General features: G+C 39.9%; 1 protein-coding gene across 1 annotated transcript in view; it reads left to right on the top strand.

Moving 5' to 3' along the window:
* Positions 1–19,966, top strand: part of FAXC (failed axon connections homolog, metaxin like GST domain containing) — a 51,367-nt gene extending 31,401 nt beyond the window's left edge. The window contains exons 4-6 of the mRNA XM_077487205.1: positions 1,905–2,122; positions 8,083–8,199; positions 17,288–19,966. Coding sequence (XP_077343331.1) covers positions 1,905–2,122; positions 8,083–8,199; positions 17,288–17,577 — 625 coding nt within the window. The 3' untranslated portion in view covers positions 17,578–19,966. The remainder of the gene's footprint in view (positions 1–1,904; positions 2,123–8,082; positions 8,200–17,287) is intronic.
* The last annotated feature ends 467 nt before the right edge of the window (positions 19,967–20,433 follow it).

Genomic DNA, 20,433 nt, shown 5'->3' on the forward strand with positions numbered 1-20,433 from the left:
CCCTTCCTTTCCCAGGAGCCTGGGAGCACATCAAGCTACTTCAGGATGGAGAGCAGGGAAAACTGAGGCACCTCCATGCTTCAATCCCTGTAAACAAAGAAATGGAAGCGACAATGATTTTGTCAATTGTGGTTTCATATCCATGCAACATAAATAATACCAACTATCATCTTTTTATTCTACAGGGTCTCTGCTTTCAGAGAAAATATCGTGGAAAAAAATTGCTGTAATGCCAAACCAATTATAGCGCCTCCATTTTTCATGTAATTTCATGTCATGTCATTGGTCCTAACATGGATCAAGACAGCTGGGTCATACCCAGCCCCTCCAAGTAATTTAATTTATCAACCCGGTCTACTACATGCTGAGCCTTGGCACCAGGAAGACAGCAATCCTTTTGGTTAAGGCAATCCTGGCCATCTTGGCAAATTTGTTTGGGTGCTCAAACCCAGGCCCGGCCTTCCTTTTCTGTGAGCCTCTACCACTCCAGCTAACTACAGTAACCCATTTTCCTGCCTGATAATGATAGTTTACCCCACCACAACAACCCCATTAACCACCTGGTTAGTGAGCAGTAGAATCCTTTTAAGGTTGTTTGTTCCACTCAATGTTGCGATTTGCTTATTTAGATCTCTACTGTGAGCTCCTAGAAAGCCAACCTGCTCACATCTGTTGCAGTGGTATTCATCCTGGAGCTGTTGCTTCATTATTGTATACATGCAGCACAGTGTGCACTTTGCAAAACCTTCCAACTTGCCAACACTGATTATCCCAGTTACAATATTACTTGCATGACATTTAGGAAGTTACTTATAGGTTAGAGGACTCCTGTTTTAATCTCCCCCCTGCTTTTTAACTTACCACATGGTCAAATTTCCACATTGTCAAAGTTTCAGCCAGCAAGATGTGAGTTTGTACATGAAAATTCCAGTCAAATCTTTAAATCCAGTAGAGGATTTAGGCCTTCCTTTAGGACCTAGGCGTTGCATGACTCTTGGCACTTCCTTATTATAATGAGGTTTTGCATGTACTTAGTTCATGCTTACCTGCTCTTGTTTTAACGGTATACTGCTATAGAATAATAAATGCACACATAAACACAGATCTAGTAATACATGAGTTCCTTGAAGCTTATAATATGTGACGATTACATACTTTGTAACTGTGGTCCAGACTATATAGTGCCTGCAACTTGTAACCACTGCCTCTAATGTCCAAATGTGTTCTGAGCCCTTATGAAGTGTTTGGTAAAGTTCAGCCGTAGCCACTTTACATTAGCAAAAGACAGAAAGAATGTTACATAGTAACATAGAAAAGTGACGGCAGAAAAAGACTGATTAGTTCATCGAGTCTGACAATTTTTTTAAATTTTTAAATTTTTATTTTTTCATTAACCTCGTTGTCTGACTCTAGATTTTTGTTTCTCCCAAGCATGTTTGAAGCCATTTACTGTTGACTGTCTCACTACCTCTGTTGGTAGTTTATTTCAGTGGTCATCAACCCTGTCCTCAGGGCCCACTAACAGGCCAGGTTTGCAAGATAACTGAAATACATGACAGGTGGTGTCATTTGCTGCGCAGCAATTGCAGTATTCTAGTCTGCATCACCCCAAGGTAATACTTAAAACCCGGCCTGTTAGTGGGCCCTGAGGACAGGGTTGATGACCACTGGTTTATTGCAATTATCAACCACCCTTTCAGTAATATAAAATGTTCTAAGATTAGTTTTACACAATGCTCAATTTGACTGTTGATAGAAACATCTCATTTTAGTTCCTATACATGTACGCCAACCTTGAAATGTTCATAGGGTTTATATGAAATGCTAAGAAAATGAATTACAATGTGTTCACTGTAAAGACATTTACATAGGTGGCCATGTTTCCTTTATATTTTTTGCTGCAGGACTTTAGCCTATTGCCAATGGGTGGACAATTTACATGAGACTCAGAAAATGATCTCCATTCCTGGGCCATTTAGTGATTTGTTGAAATGGATTTTATGCCACCTTACAAAAGGCATTGTAAAGCGTGAAATGTACGGACAAGGCATTGGACGCTTTTCGGAGGAAGAGATTTATAAGCTGATGGAGAAAGACATGAGATCTCTGGCTGGACTTCTTGGTAATAACTACTCACTATATTCCCCAGGGAGTTAATAAAAGATTCCTTGTAGGTACAGGACATCTCCATATAGGAGTACAGATATTCTCTCCCAACCCCTGGGTTGGCTTAGCACAGAAATCTAAAAATACAGATTTATTTTGCAATGTAAGTGGTGAAATCTGGTAGTAGTTCTCCAGCAGAACCACTACATTTCACAACCTGGCAAGAAATGAGGCAGGATTGTTTTTTTTTTTTTTTTTTTTTTTTTTTTTACTAGGAATTTTTGGGAGGCATTTACTACATGGAGGGGCCCCAATTAAATTGTTGAATTTAATTTTATTCCTGTTTAACCACTTCAGCTGCGGAAGGATCACCCGCTTCATGACCAGGCCATTTTTTGCGATATGGTACTGCGTTATTTCAAACAAATTTTTTTACCAGTAAATTGAGCTTTCTTTTGGTGGTACTTAATCACCTCTGCGTTTTTTTTTTTTTTTTTTTTTTTGCACTATAAAAAAAAAAAAAAAACGATTTGAAAAAAAAAAAAAATATTTTTTGCTTTCTGCTATAAAACATATCCAATAAAAAAAAAGAGAAAAATTTAATTCTTCATCAATTTAGGCCAATATGTATTCTGATACAAATTTTTGATTAAAAAAAAAATCACAGTAGGTGTATATTGATTGGTTTGCGCAAGCATTATAGCATCTACAAACTATGGGATATAATTTTTTTTTTACTAGTAATAGTGGCGATCGGCAACTTATAGTGTGACTGCAATATTACGGCGGACAGTCCCCCACTTTAGACCCTTTTTGGGGACCAGTGCCGCTAATACAGTGATCAGTGCCAAACAATATGCACTGTCACTGTATTAATGACACTTGCTGGGAAGGGGTTATCAGGGGCCATCAAAGGGTTAAATGTGTGCCTGACATGTGCTTTAGTACTGTGGGGGAGGTGTTTGTACTAGAGAAGGCATGTATCTGTGCCTCTGTTTAGCAGAAACACAGGATCCATGTCTTCTGTAGTGACAGAACGGCAATCGGCCTTGTTTACATAGGCAGACAGACCATTTTTCCTGTGTACTTAAGCATCGGCGGGTGCAGGCGGACATCGAGTCCTCCGTACCTGCCAATCAGCTCCCGCTGTTTCTAAGCATAGCGGGAGTGGACCAGCGGCGGCGCATGTGTGCGCCCCAAACCTAGAAGGGCAGGAGCACGCACTAGGTTTTTTTTTTTTAAACTATGCATTGCGTGAAGGTAAAAAACACTCCATTACTCTTTCCCCTACTCCCTTCCCTAAACACTTACCTGGCTCCTCTCACCCTTCTAATACTGTCCCAGCTGCAGCACCACTCCTCCACTTTCTGGTCTCATAGGAGACACTGAATTGTAGGCTCCTGCTGCTTTTAGTCAAACTCCTGGGTATGTCTATGGATGCACATAGCCTGGCTTGGGAGCTCGTCCTCACAAGTGTCGCCTCAGCACACAGCTTGCTGAGGGGGGTACCTGGAGGAAAGAGTGGTCAGTACCATTGGGGGACTGCCAAAGAGTAGGTAAGGGACCACCCTGTGCAGCAGGTAAGTATAACATATTTTTATTTTAAAGCAAAAAATATATTCTTTACAATCACTTTAAGGTGTTATCTAAATCAAAAAAAATGTAACTTTTTTATTTTTTATAGAGTGGGCAAGGATTAGAACAACTGTCAGGTTTCTTTTTGTCTTCGTGTTCCCATGAGGGAGCTTTGCCCTCTCCATTTGTCTTGGTGACACTTGTCACTAGGACAGTAAGCAAGGGTCAATCCAAAAGTTTGAGTTTTCACTAGAACAGGAATAAAGGAGAAATCTTACAAAGGGGCTTTTTTTTTTTTTTTTCTTTTTCATGACAGGGAGGATACAAGGGATCATTGGTAGGCTTCAGAGGTTCCAACATAGGCCCCAGGTGTGCCAATCACATTGCACAAAATTTTGAAAAAAGCCACAGTGCATTGTAACATAACAGGGCCCCTTGTTTGCATGGACCGTCCAACTCCTGAGTTGGACTATGTCTTTAAAGCTTGACCTAGATTTTAGAGGACAGCCGCTGGTCAGACATACATAATAAGACCCTTGGGAAAGATTTTTTTGCAATAGCTTTGGCCATAAACATGCACATTCTGGTCTACTTTTTATATATTTATGCATAACATAACCATATGCCTTTTCTGCTTCCCTATAGTCAGGGGAATAAGAGAAATTAGACAATAATTGCTGGCCTGTGTGACAGATCTTCTCCTCACTATGAATCGGGCATTCATGGGTGCCAGCTGGCCAGTTAGAAGGACTGGTAACATTTAGTACCAATGCTTTAGGCCCTGGATGGTAGATATAGTGCTGCGGGGTTAGTGTATTGCTAGATGTTAGGTTAGTGTTAAGGTCATGAGTTAGGTGGATAAAGTTATAAATGCAAGGTTTAAGATTAACATTTAGAGGGTTTAGTATTAGAGAGAGGTTTTACAGTTAAGGATTTATAAGTCTAGTTTACATTTTTGGGGCACATGGGTGACTGTAGAAGGTGAAAGCTCCATAGAATATTTCCGTTATGAGCATTGGACACAGCAAGAGAGAAGTGTGTGCGTCTCCAGTCTGCATGTGAGGCACTTGCAATGCATGATAAGTGTAGAGTTCAACACTGCAAGGTTAAATGATTAGTTTCCATAGTTTGCTGCAGTTTGCTCTGATAAATGAAGCTGTGCCCAGATCATGCAGATTTAATTTGTTACATGTTTTTTTTTTTAAACAAGCAGTCATTCATCTCTGTATATATTAGTTCTGTGGAGAAATACATTTTCGAATAAAAAAAAAAAAAAAAAAAAAAAAAAAAAAAACACTGCTGTGTATCTGGTCTCCAACAGTCACAGCTTTGGTGTACTCACTTTTGTTGCTAGTGGTTTAGACATCAATGACTGTGTGTTGAGATATTTTGAGGGGGATATCAAATTTACACTGTTATACAAGCTGTACACTCACCACTTTACATTGTAGCAAAGTGTCATTTCTTCAATATTGTCACATGAAAAGATATAATAACATATTTACAAAATGTGAGGGGTGTCCCTAACTCACATCCACACATACACATACAGTGCCTTGAAAAAGTATTAATTTTCCTTAAAATGTTCCACATTTTATCATGTTACAACCAAAAACGTAATCGTATTTATAGATAGACCAACACAAAGTGGCACGTAATTGTGAAGTGTAAGGAAAATGATGAATGGTTTTCCATTTTTTTTTCAAATAAATATCTGAAAAGTGTGGCGTGCATTTGTATTCAGCCCCCTTTACACTGATACCCCTAACTAAAATCTAGTAGGACCAATTGCATTCAGAAGATTAGTAAATAGAGTCCACCTGTGTGTAATTTAATCTCAGTATAAATACACCTGTTCTGTGAAGCCCTCAGAGGTTTGTTAGAGTGCCTTAATGAACAAACTGCATTATGAAGGCCAAGGAACACACCAGACAGGTCAGGGATACATTTTTGGAGAAGTTTAAAGCAGGGTAGGTTATAAAAAAAAAAAAAAATCCCAAGCTTTGAACATCTCAAGGAGCACTGCTCAATCCATCATCTGAAAATGGAAAGAGTATGGCACAACTGCAAACCTACCAAGACATGGCCATCCATCTAAACTAACAGGCTGGGCAAGGAGAATATTAATTGGAGAAGCAGCCAAGAGGCCCATGGAAACTCTGGAGGGGCTGCAGAGATTCACAGTTCAGGTGGGAGAATCTGTCCACAGGACAACTATTAGTCGAACACTCCACAAATCAAGGGGACAGGGCAACTTCAAGAAGAACGCCATTGTTGAAAGTAAACCATAAGACGTCATGTTTGTAGTTAGTGAGAAGCCATGTGGAAACACAGCAAACATATGGAAGAAGGTGCTCTGGTCAGATGAGACCAAAATTTAGCTTTTTGGCCTAAAAGCAAAACGCTATGTGTGGCGGAAAACTAACACTGCACATCACCCTGAACACACCATCCCCACTGTGAAACATGGTGGTGGCAGCATCATGTTTTCGGGATTCTTTTCTTCAGCAGGGACAGAGAAGCTGGTCAGAGTTGGTGGGAAGATGGATGGAGTCAAATGCAGGGCAATCTTAGGAGAAAACCTGTTAGCCCTTGTACACACGGTCGGACATTCTGCCAACCAAATCTGTTGGATTTTGTCCGACGGATTGTGTCCGAAACTGTTGCATACACACGGTCGGACCAAGTTGTCGGAAAATCCGATCGTTCAGAACATGATGACGTTATTTCGTTATGACGGGACTATGTTCACGCTAGTAGCCAATAGCTTTGGTGTAGGAATTTGATCTTAGCATGCGTGGCACTTTGTCCAATCGGAATTCTCTACACATGATCGGAGTATGTCCGATCAGACCAGTTTGACGGAAAATATTTCCAACAAGTTGGAAAATTGGGTCCGACGGATATTCATAGTTTCATAGTTAGTATGGTTGAATAAAGACACCAGTCCATCCAGTTCAACCTGAGTGAGTGTCTACAATTGTCCCTATCCCTGTACATTGCACACTCACAATGGTCCCTACCCTCAAGGAGCCCAGAATCCAAGGTCCCCATACATATACTAGGGTCAATTTTGGACAGAAGCCAATTAACCTACCTGCATGTCTTTGGATTGTGGGAGGAAACCGGAGTACCCGGAGGAAACCCACGCAGGCACAGGGAGAACATGCAAACTCCAGGCAGGTAGTGTCATGGTTGGGATTCGAACCAGTGACCCTTCTTACTGCTAGGTGAGAGTGCTAACCACTACACCACTGTGTCCGATGCATACCACACACAGTCGGATTATCCGACAAAACGGTCTGATAGGACACATTCCGTCGGAATCTCCGACCGTGTGTACAAGGGCTAAGTCTGCAAAAGACTTGAGACTGGGGCGGAGATTCAACTTCTATCAGGACAATGACTTAACAGACAGCCAGAGCTACAATGGAATGGTTTAGATCAAAGCATATTCATGTTTTGAAATGGCCCAAAGTCCAGACCTAAATCCAACTGAGAATCTGTGGCAAGACTTGAAAATTGCTGTTCACAGATGCTCTCCATCAAACCTGACAGAGGTTGAGCTAAAGAAGAATGGGCAAAAATGTTACTCACTCTCTAGAATTGCAAAGCTGGTAGAGACATCCCAAAAAATACTTGCAGCTGTAACTGCAGCGAAAGGTTGTTCTGAATACAAATGCACTCCACACTTTTCACATATTTGTTTGTAAAACATCTTTTTTTACCAAAAGAAAACAATTTATCATTTTCCTTCCACTTCACAATTATGAGGCACTTTGTGTTGGTCTATAAAATAAAATCCATTTACTTTTTTGGTTTTAACATGACAAAATGTGGAAAATTTCAAGGGGTATGAATACTTTTTCAAGGCACTGTACTGAGGCCAATTTAGACAGGAGAATATTAACCTAACAACATGTCTTTGGAGTTTTTTGAGGAAACCCACGCAGGCACAGGGAGAACATGCAAACTCCATGCAGGTAGTGTCGTGGTTGAGATTCAAACCGGTGACCCTGGTGCTGCTAGGCGGCAATGCTAACCACTTTGCCACTGTGCTGCTCATAATCTATTAACTTCTCTTTAATGTCAATGGGTAAACATTGAAACAAGGGTTAGTGTGTGTTTATGCATGCACTAGTATTTTATGTGTCCCTAATTTTGAATACACATTTTTTTATGTCTCCTGCGTTAGTAAATTTCTGCATCAAAATTATTTAAATGAGAACTGGAGAAAGTTGCTTGGATGGTGGTTGCTATCAACTTACATTCTGTCAATGACGATTCTATCTTTGCTGTGTTAAATTTTGAATCACTTAATATATGCAATAACATTATATATATGTTTTAATTTTGCAATAAATCACCACTTTAATTATAATAATTACTTATTTTCCATAGGTGATAAAAAGTATATCATGGGACCAAAGTTTTCTACATTAGATGCCACTATTTTTGGACATTTGGCACAGGCAATGTGGACTTTACCAGGTACAAGGCCAGAACAGCTCATTAAAGGTAATAAATTCTGAGGAAGACTTTAAGAACTTAAAATCTTAGGCTGGATTCACACCTATGCAGTTTTAGTGCATTTTGCAGATTTGCACTACAGAACGTGTTCCATAGGAAACCATGTTAAATGAACTGTAGTGCAAATCTGCAAAATGCAAAAAAGTACTAAAACTGCATAGGTGTGAATCCAGCCTTAGTGTTATAAAGGTATTACATCCTGATGAAGACTTTAATAACATATAATCTTATTGTTGTAGCTGCAATACCCTAAGGTTTGGAAGGTTTTATTAACTCTTCTGTAAGTACCTGACCAGGAACTCCATCCATTCACCACCACCACCATATATGCTGTTCCAAACAAAAAAGGAAGAAGAAAAAAAAAACACCACTAAGGGCCCTTTTCACACAGGAAATCAGTCTGGATTCATTTGTCAGTTTTTCATATTTTCAGATGGGTCCATACTGAGCAACAATATATGTCTATGGACTGGTGGATCTAAACTGATGCACGTCCATTTACATTCCCTCAAATCCAAGTCAGTTCGTGTCCACAGAAAAAATGAATGGAAAAGTTCTGTGTCGTTCTCCATTTTTTGGACATAACGAGATATAAACAGATGTCTGTTTTTAGGCAAGAAACGTGTCATCTATCGCTAGTTTCTTCAACAACTAAAAACAAATAGACATGCAAAAACAGATGTAACTCATCTAAACTGAACCTGGACTGAAGACAGATGTGCAAACTGATGTAAACTGTTCTACAATGAGGGAAAAAAAAATATTTGATTCCCCGCTGATTTTGTATGTTTGCCCACTGACAAAAAAAATGATCAGTCTATAATTAATGGTAGGTTTATTTTAACCTAAAATAAAATATAACTGCGCTACCAGAAATTTAAAACACAATACAAGCAGCCAACATTGACAATAATACAATTGCATAAAACATAAAAACCAAAAAATGTAGCGTTTAAAATAGAAAACACCTCGTAGAGAGAAGTGTTATTATAACACACAAAAAATATAAATGTAATAGATAGTGTGGCCAAGCTACACCAAATAAAGGCAAGTGCACATATTGGCAAAACATTTCATGTGGTGTATCGTAGAGGTGACAGAGGACTGAAAAGAGTCGATCTTACTGCCACATAAAGCATTATGTATGCACACGTTACACCTCCTGCATGGAAAAAATCCCTTTGTCTCCCTAAAAAAAATGACTTTCACTGGGGGACCAATCACATTTGGGGCAATCATATTTCTCAAAGAAGGTGCCCCTCTATAGATAACGCCTGCTTTATCTGAAAGGAAAGGCCCTAAGTGAGGGTCATTCTTCAATACGCTCCAATGACGGTTGAAGATAGCCTTAGCCCCTGTACACACGGTCGGAGATTTCCACAACCAAATCCGTCGAATTTTGCCCGTCGGATTTTGTCCGTCGGATCTTTTCCGAAACTGTTGCATACACACGGTCGGACAAAGTTGGTGAAAAATTCAGATCTTTCAGAACGTGATGACGTAATTTCGTTACGATGGGACTACATTCAGGCTAGTAGCCAATAGCTTTGATGTAGGAATTTGATCTGAGCATGCGTGGCACTTGGTCCGATCAAAATTCTCTACACATGATCGAGTATGTCCGATCGAACCAGTTGGTCGGGAAATATTTCCAACATGTTGGAAAATTGGGTCCGACGGATATTCCGACGGAATCAGTCCGATGCATACCACACACAGTCGGATTATCTGACGACACGGTCCGATAGGACACATTCCGACGGATTCTCTGACCGTGTGTACAAGGGCTTAATCTGCTTGGATTGTACCGAGAATTGAGTAATAAAAGACCATTTAGATTTAGTGTCCGCTCTGTGTGTGGTACGTACACTAGTGAGGGTGTACCTATCTAAGGTAGCAACTCGACAGATCTCATCATGAATAACATCAGGGGGGTAGCCTTTATCTACAAACCGTGATTTTAAGACATCGGTTTACAGAAAAAAATCTGAAAGTGCTGTACAATTTCTCCTAATACGTAGCAGCTGGCTGCGCGGTACCGATTTCAGCCATGGAGGCAGCTAGGTTTATTTTAACAGTGAGAGATAGAAAAACAACAAAAAAATAAACCCGGAAAAAACGCATTTCAAAAAAGTTATAAATTGATTTGCATTTTAAAGAGTGAAATAAGTATTTGACCCCTTCGTAAAAAAACATGACTTAGTACTTGGTGGCAAAGTCCTTGTTGGCAATCACTGAGCTCAGACATTTCTTGTAGCTGGTCACCAGGTTTGCACACATATCAGGAGGGATTTTGTCCCACTCCTCTTTGTAGATCCTCTCCAAGTCATTAAAACCACTTTAATACCCGGCCATAGTAAAATGACATCCTCTAGTTTGTGCAGTGATATCTGAATGATGCCTATAGCTACAGGCACCATTCAGATATCAAGCTTTCCGGCTGGCGATTCTGTGCATGATAACAATGATCATAGTGACTACGCCCCCCCCCCCCCTCCCACTGCCATTCGGTGCTTCTCCGGGCTCTCCTGTGCCATAGGGGGCCCGGAGAAAGAACCGCCTGCTGCTGGATGACGAGCATAGAGATTTCCGGTGACCAGATAGTCACCAGTCATCTCTATAACTGTTGGAGGCCCAGGCGCGACGTTATGACGTCACGCCCAGGTATCCAGAAATAAACAAAGCCACGATCGCGGCTGTCAGCATGAGATCAGTGAATTTTTTTTCCTGATCTCATGCTTTGCAGCCTGGAGGAGAGATGTGGGGTCTTATTGACGCCACATCTGTCCATAAAGAGGACCTGTAACAATACATTCCTAATACAAGGGATGTTTATATATATTTTTTTTTTTTTAAAGTGTAAAAATAAAAAATGTATTAAGTAAAATAAAATATTTTTTTTAAAACGCCCTTGTCCCCGGTAGCTCGCGCTCAGAAGCGAACGCACACATAAGTCCAGCCCACATATGTAAACGCCGCTCAAACCACACATGTGAGGTACAGCGTGTGCAACAACTCTAGCAGTAGACCTCCTCTGTACCTCTAAACTGGTAACCTGTAAAAAAAATTTAAAGAGTCACCTATGGAGATTTTTAAGTACTGAAGTTTGGCGCCATTCCATGATTGTGCGCAATTTTAAAGCGTGACATGTTAGGTATCTATTTACTCGGCATAACATCGTCTTTCACATTATACAAAAAAATTGGGCTAACTTTACTGTTTTTTTTTTTAAGTCATGAAACGGTGTTTGAAAAAATGATTGCGCAAATACCGTGTGAGATAAAGTTGCAATGACTGCCATTTTATTCCCTAGAGTGTCTGCTAAAAAAAGAGTAATTTTCTAGCAAAAAAATTATGATTTTTACATGGTAACTCAAACCCTTAGCTCCCTCCACATATTTTCTATGGGATTAAGGTCTGGAAACTGGCTAGGCTGCACCAGGACCTTAATGTGCTTCTTCTTGAGCCATTCTTTTGTTGCCTTGGCTGTGTGTTTTGGGTCATTGTCATGCTGGAATAACCATCCACAACCCATTTTCAGTGCTCTGGCTGAGGAAAGGAGATTCTCACCTAAGATTTGACGGTATATGGCCCTGGCCATTGTCCTTTGATGCGGTGAAGTTGCCCTGTCCCCTTAGGAGAAAAACATCCCCAAAGCATAATGTTTCCACCTTCATGTTTGACAGTGGGGGTGGTATTCCATACCTCCAAACTTTTTGAGATGGGAACGAGGGACACCTATTAGCTAAAGTATGTAGGCATAGGGCACACACCCTGCCACGTCCCCTTAAAGGAGAATTATACAAATAATTTTTTTTTTAAAGCCACATACTTTTTTTTACCACTACTATTCCTTTACACTGGCTTTTCGAATTTACAAATGCAGCTATATATTGCTCAGACAAAAATGAGGGACGAATGAGGGTAAAGAGGGGCAGAGGGACTTTGGTCCAAATCAGAGAAGTCCCTCAAAATCAGGGACAGTTGGGAGCTATGGTGTTCTTGGGGTCATAGGCAACATTCCTCCTCCTCCTCCTCCTCCAAACATGGCCAGTTGAGTTGATTCCAAAGAGCTCAAATTTGGTCTCATCTGACCACATCACTTTCACCCAGTTTTCCTTTGAATCATTGATGTTCAATAGCAAACTTCAGACGGGCCTGTACATGTGCTTTCTTGAGCAGGGGGACCTTGCAGCGGATGCTGCAGGATTTCAGTCCTTCATGCATAGTGTGTTACCAATTGTTTTCTTAGTGACTATGGTCCCAGCTGCCTTGAGATCTTTGATAAGATTCTCCTGTGTAGTTCTGGACTGATTCCTAACTGTTCTCATGATCATTAAAACTCCACGAGGTGAGAGTATGGAGCCCCAGACCGAGGGAGATTGACAGTTATTTTGTGTTTCATTTATTTCGCATAATTGCACCAAGTGTTGTCACTGCTTGCTGATGGTCTTGTAACCCATTCCAGCCTTGCGTAGGTCTACAATCTTGTCCCTGACATCCTTGGACAGCTCTTTGGTCTTGGCCGTGGTGGAGAGATTGGAATCTGTTTGCTCTGTTGACAGCTGTCTTTTATACTGATAACAAACTGAGATTAGGAGCTCATATTCTCAGCCTGTTACCTGTATAAAAGACATCTGGAGGCCAGAAATCTTGCTGATTGATAGGGGATCAAATACTTATTTCACTCATTAAAATGCAAATCAATTTATAACTTTTTTGAAATACGTTTTTCTGGATTCATTTTTTTGTTGTCTCTCACTGTTAAAATAAACCTACCATTAAAATTATAGACTGATCATTTCTTTGTCAGTGGGCAAACATACAAAATCAGCAGGGGGTCAAATACTTTTTTCCCCTCACTGTAACCTGAATCAGTATTCATCAGTTTTTTTCTTAGAAAAAAATGACCCTAACAACATGTTAACGGTTACCTGCCTAAGGTGACTATACACAGAACTTCAGCAAATTCCTTCAGCCAAAATTTGTTCCATGGGTGGCCCTCTTGGCACCACCTGGCTCAACAAAACTCACCTGTAGATCTGACGCATGTTGGACTTCTGCAGTGAGACCACTGTTTCCACACAGAGAGCAAAGGTCCTACTTGGCAGCTTCTGACAGGAGACAGGATTTTCTACTCAGGCTGTGGCTACGGTTAAAAGGAAATGAGCTGCAAGATATTGAACTGATTGTAACATTTTCATGAAATAAATTTTGTGTAATTGAAAGTCTTTTTTAGTATATTATGTACTGTATATATGATCAAGAACATTTGTTTGCAAAAAAAGCCATTTGGAAAACATATGTAAATAAAAATCAATCTGACGTGCCTGGTGAGTGAGGAATGGTGAAATTTCTTCTCTGAACTATCAGTGGTTCATTGGGGGATTGGAAGTACTTTTTTACATTTGATTTGCTGTATATTTTGTTACTGTGCACTGCCACCTAGTGCCTGATATTAGAATACACAGTTAAAGGTAAATTTCTGCAAGCTAACTCAATAATCATCATTTGTTAAAGCTGATATTTTTTTCCATTTTACATAGAGTGTGGAAGGGTTAAATCTTTATATATTATATTTATATATTATATTTATATAAAAAAAAATATGTCTTTAGATATACTTAAATTTTGTATGCATAAATATTTTTGATTGGATACATAACAATAATAATAAATGCTAAATATTAATATAAAGTCGGAGTGACTTCACTCACACCAATTAGAACAGTTCAATTGCCGTTAATGGGGCATGACTTGTCATGCGACTTTGAACTCTCAAGTTGCATGACAAGTCATGGCAGTGTGAACCGCAGCTTAATGTGAAAAGTGAAATACAATCGGCACAGTCACTATTAATTCAAAATACTATAAACTATATGTGACATATAAACCTGATGTACATAAATCACAAACAAATCAGCATGCTCACAAATTTGTGAATTCCTAGTTGCCGCTCAGCACTGCAATGCCCTGTACACACGGTCAGACTTTCCGATGGAAAATGTGCAATCGGATCGTGTTGTCGGAAAATCCAATCATCTGACTTTTTCTGTCTAAATTTCCGACACACAAAGTTTGAGAGCTGGATCTAAAATTTTCCGACAACAAAATCTGATCATGTGTAAACAATTCTGACGGACATGCTCAGAATAAATTATGAGATGAAAGTTATTGGCTACTTCCCTCTTTATAGTCCTGTCGTACTTGTTCTACCTCACCTCGTTCTGAACGATCGGATTTTCCGACAACTTTGTGCGACCGTGTGTATGTATGCAAGACAAGTTTGGCCCAAAAGCCGTCGGAAAAAAATCTGATGGATTTTATCGTCGGAATGTCCGACCGCGTGTACAGGGCATTAGACGTTTTTACTCCAACCCTCCAACATATGATACAACTAATGATGCAGCACAACTAAAAGTCCCAAATGATGAAACAAAAAAAAAAATCCATAAATATGTACAGTGGTGTGAAAAAGTGTTTGCCCCCTTCCTCATTTCCTGTTCCTTTGCATGTTTGTCACACTTAAGTGTTTCGGAACATCAAACCAATTTAAAAAATAGTCAAGGACAACACAAGTAAACACAAAATGCAATTTGTAAATGAAGGTGTTTATTATTAAAGGTGAAAAAAAATCCAAACCATCATGGCCCTGTGTGAAAAAGTGATTGCCCCCTAAACCTAATAACTGGTTGGGCCACCCTTAGCAGCAACAACTGCAACCAAGCGTTTGCGATAACGTGCAATGAGGCTTTTACAGCGTCCTGGAGGAATTTTGGCCCACTCATCTTTGCAGAATTGTCCTAATTCAGTTACATTAGAGGGTTTTCGAGCATGAACGGCCTTTTTAAGGTCATACCACAACATCTCAATAGGATTCAGGTCAGGACTTTGGCTAGGCCACTCCAAAGTCTTCATTTTGTTTTTCTTCAGCCATTCGGTGGTGGACTTGCTGGTGTGTTTAGGATCATTGTCCTGCTGCAGAACCCAAGTTCGTTTCAGCTTGAGTACACGAACAGATGGTCGGACATTCTCCTTCAGGATCTCTTGGTAGACAGCAGAATTCATAGTTCCTTTAATCACGGCAAGTCTTCCAGGTCCTGAAGCAGCAAAACAGCCCCAGACCATCACACTACCACCACCATATTTTACTGTTGGTATAATGTTCTTTTTATGAAATGCAGTGTTCCTTCTACGCCAGATATACTTGGACACACACCTTCCAAAGAGTTCCACTTTTGTCTCATCGGTCCACAGAATGTTGTCCCAAAAGTCTTGGGGATCATCAAGATGTGTTGTGGAGAAATTGAGACGAGCTTTGATGTTCTTTTTGCTCAGCAGTGGTTTTCTCCTTGGAACTCTGCCATGCAGGCCATTTTTGCCCAGTCTTTTCCTGATGGTGGAGGCATGAACGCTGACCTTTAACTGAGGCAAGTGAGGCCTGCAGTTCCTTGGATGTTGTTGTGGGGTCTTTTGTGACCTCTTGGATGAGTCGTCGCTGCGCTCTTGGGGTAATTTTGGGCGGCCGGACACTCCTGGGAAGGTTCACCACTGTTCCATGTCTTCGCCATTTGTGGATAATGGCTCTCACTGTGGTTCGCTGGATTCCCAAAGCTTTGGAAATGGCTTTATAACCCTTTCCAGACTGATAGATCTCAATTACTTTCTTTCTCAATTGTTCCTGAATTTCTTTGGGTCTCGGCATGATGTGTAGCTTTTAAGGATCTTCTGGTGGACCTTACTGTGTCAAGCAGCTCCTATTTAAGTGATGCCTTGATTGTGAACAGGTGTGGCAATAATCAGGCCTGGGTGTGGCTAGAGAAATTGAACGCAGGTGTGGACAACCACAGTTATAGTATGTTTTAACAAGGGGGGGCAATCACTTTTTCACACAGGGCCATGATGGTTTGGATTTTTTTTCACCTTTAATAATAAACACCTTCATTTACAAATTGCATTTTGTGTTTACTTGTGTTGTCCTTGACTATTGTTTAAATTGGTTTGATGTTCCGAAACACTTAAGTGTGACAAACATGCAAAGGAACAGGAAATGAGGAAGGGGGCAAACACTTTTTCACACCACTGTATATGTGGCCAACCATCAGTGCATTCCAGATATCACAGTGTTCACTTCAATGTATCACCCATGTGTCACATGCATAACACCCTATGAACCATATGCACTCATCTCCTGGATTGAACTTTAATCAATAATCAAGGTCAAATGCATCTTTCTCCTTCAGGGCTTTACTCCAACTGGCCCCTGAGTCCAAGTAACAATTACAGGCAGAAGCTTCAATCCATGTGTCCATGCCTGTGATTGTTAGCCCTTGTACACACGGTCGGACATTCTGATGGAAAATGTCCGATCGGTTGTCAGATAATCCGACCGTGTGTGGGCTCCATCTGACTTTTGCTGTCGGAATGTCCGACCAACAAAGTTTAAGAGTTGGATATAAAATTTTCCGACAACATGATCCGATCGGACTTTGTCCTATTGTTTGTAGAGAATTCCAATTGGACAAAGTGCCACGCATGCTCAGATCAAATTACGAGACCAAAGCTATTGGCTACTAGCCTGAACGTAGTCCCGTCTTAACGAACGAACGTCATCATGTTCTGAACGACCGTGTGTATGCAACACCAGTTTCGGACAAAATCTGTCGGAAAAAATCCAACGGATTTTGGGGTCGGAATGTCCGACTGTGTGTACAAGGGCTTACTGGGAGCCAGGAGCCAGTTGAAGTAAAGCCCTAGAGGGGCAAAAGTGTGTTTGACCTTGGTTATTGATTAAGGTCCAATCCAGGAGGTGAGTGCATATGGTTCACAGGGTGTTATGCATGTGGCACGTGGGTGATAGATTAAAGTAAAGACTGTGATATCTGGAATTCACTGGTGGTTGGTTACATGTATATATTTATGGACTTTTGTGCACTGCATCATTATTTGTATCAAGTTCCACTAAATGTTTGAGTTTGATAGTTACAAGTTGGTAAATGTATGTATCTTTGTTACTATGCATTAAGCTTGAAATGCCTGACTTACACTTATTTAACAATAGTCTGTTGTTTTACAGGGGAGCTCATTAATCTTGCTATGTACTGTGAAAGAATAAGAAGGAAATTTTGGCCAGAATGGCATGATGACAATGACAACTCCTTATACGAAACCGACGACAGTGGTGAGGGCAGTAAGACACATACCCCACTACAGGACTTCAGTTTTTATTCAAGGACTGGGACCTTTGATGATGAGGGTACAGAAAATAGCATTTCTCAAACCCCAGATACTGATTACACTGGACATTCACTTTTTGACTCTGATATGGAACTGGATGAATATATTGATCAAGAACAATGCAAGTGAAGCACATTCTTTTTTGAGAGCTGATGGATAGATTCCTGTACTTATATCTACTAGTACTGGGTTTGCACACATCATTGGTTTAAACAAGCCTTATATCTGCGGGAGCAATGCAGCCAGCAGGCTTTGTTATAATTGTGCACTGGTTGCTGCACCTGAAGATGTTAAATATTAACTTTGACCTTCATTGTGTGTGTTTCTAGATAAATATGCTGGAGGTGTTGTCACAATCACCTTATTCAATAAAGAGTTCTACTAAGTATACTTTTTCTAGATGCAGTAAACCATAGCAAACCAATCTAGTTTCAGCAGAGCAAATTCGGATTGCTTGTTATGGATTAGTGCATAGAAGGATAGTACCTAAAGCTGAACTTCAGGAAAAACAGCTAAATGCTTACTTGAAATATATATTTGTTATCTGTTTTACTCACCAAAGGATTTGCATTTATTTCTACCCAGCCAGTCTTGATGTTAACACGTGTGCTGGACAACACAGCCAGGTTGGTGAATCTCACTTTACTGCAGATAAACATTACAGCTTGTCACTAGGCTGTGATTGGTCAGTAAAGAGACAGTAGAAGACTGACAAGGACATGCCTATGCTCATTCTGCACTCTCCTCCTTCTAGCATGTTCTTTGTCAGCTTGTGTCCTTCTTAAACCTGATTGGCCCCTTTGCTGGACTCCCACATTTCCAGTCTAAGGCAGCCCATACATGCTTCATTCATTTTTCATTCAATCAGCAAATTTAATGAAAACAATTACATGATTCCCCGACACACTTGATGTGGATGCGGGAACCCCCATCGCTGAGCATTTGTATTCTGATGGCAGGTGACTTCCACAACATCAAAAAACCCTAATCAATGCTGTTGGCTGTATTCGGCAGCACTGATCGATCGGGAAAAACCCCACAGGGTGGTTGTACAGAAGTTGATCAGTAGATCGACTTCTGCACAACTGGCCTGCTTATACATAAAGCAAAATTTAACTGGTTCTTGCTGAACCAGACAAATTTCTATCCATGTATGGCTGCCTTTAAGATTTACAAGATGATGATACCAAGTCATATACAGGTACATCTACTAGATACATTTAAAATAAATCTAAAGTTGTTACAGATGTCATTATTTAATGTAATATTTCTACCTGAGGTTAACTTAAAAGGCTAGAACTTTATTGATTAAGGGCACACATGACAAGGATTTTCAGACTATCTTCAAGACATGTTCATATTGATTCTAAATGTGTTGTTGCCATGCGTGCAAGAATATGTGTTGTTGTTTCAGTAAACATCCAATAGCTCAAGTGTCTATAGCCTTATAGCCAAAAATGTAAAGAGATGGAGTAATGAGTGCTGTCAGTATGGTGATCCCTAAAGTATAGTTTGCACTTTTATTGATATTAGGATACATAATTATATTTGCTGTATGGGGCATTGAATACAAACAAACACTCATTTTATGGATTCGTATGCTAATGTGGTTTACCTATGAAATCGAGATTTTGAGTTCAGATATCACAATCAGTCATTTATTCTTAGTTAATTATGTACACTACTAAGAGAGTACTGTGTGTTGTATTCAAACAGTTTGTAAAGAGCCATTATGTCTGACCTGTCCATACTGCAAGCCCCCTGTTGAAGTTCTTCAAGTCTAAATCACTTAAATATATTGGGGTGTATGCCAGCAGAAGTCTACTACTCTTTAAAAAGCAAGTGTCCCCCAAGACAAATTATAAAAAATAAATAAAAAAAAAGGACTCAATTTACATGCAACACATGGCGCCATGAAATCCATTGCCTCTGATTGCCTGATTCTGTGTTGAGCTCTACAAGCCAGACTGCTTTTTGCTAATTTGTTCTGTATGTACAGTAACGCTTGATGAATCATGAATCATAAATCAGTCTCAAACAACAAGCAGCAACAACAAAGTCGCTGAAATGAATGGGGTGTTGACCAGGGCACCTGAGACCATGCATGAGAAGACTCCCTCATTTGCATATTTCTCAGCAGAGGATAACAAAAAGAACAAAATAAAATCTTGTATGTTAGCGCATTTGTCTTTGGGCTGCTGCTAATGCATTTTTATTTATCCAGAAGCCCTTATTTTAAATGTGTTTTTCATTCTTTCCAGAACATCTCTAGTTATAACTGCTGAAGGGACCGTTTATTGCCTGCTGCCATTAAAGTTCCATGTGATTTCTGTTTGCCCTATACAGGTATACCGAGTGTGACATGGTGTTGTAGAATATAGCTTATATATTGTACACTTTATGCAATTGAACTGAGGTTGTGAAAGTTTTATTTATAAGAGATTATTGTGCCTGTATCACCATGTTTCCTTCAGAGTTCACAAATGTCCTATATGAATAAATGATTTATTATTATTAATTATTTTTACTACTTTTTACTATTATTTTTAAATGTTTTTTTTCACTCAGTAATTTGCTTATACAGGGTGGGCCGAAAGTAGATATACATTATGGCATTTTGTTTTATTTATATTACAAGTATTGAGAAAGATATCGCCAAAAGTAGGTATATGTGCAGATCAAATCATGTTTAGTCTCTTAGGTGCAACATCCTTATAACCTGTCACCAACACCATGACACTGTTTTGGCTCTAGGTGATTACAATTTACTCCCTCAACATTGCTACTTTCCTGGATCCTGTTCCTGACAGTGTGCGGGTTGTTTACTAAAGCTGGAGAGTGCAAAATCTGGTGCTGCCCTGCATAGAAATTATTCAGCTTTCAGGTTATATTGCCAAAGCTTAATTGAACAAGCTGAGGTTAGAAGCTGATTGGCTACCATGCACAGCTGCACCAGATTCCGAGTGCACCAGTTTTAGTAAATCA

Source organism: Lithobates pipiens, unplaced genomic scaffold (assembly GCF_037356315.1).
Source record: "Lithobates pipiens isolate NorthernLeopardFrog02 unplaced genomic scaffold, aLitPip1_a1.2 Scaffold_18, whole genome shotgun sequence".
NCBI classification, from domain to species: domain Eukaryota; kingdom Metazoa; phylum Chordata; class Amphibia; order Anura; family Ranidae; genus Lithobates; species Lithobates pipiens.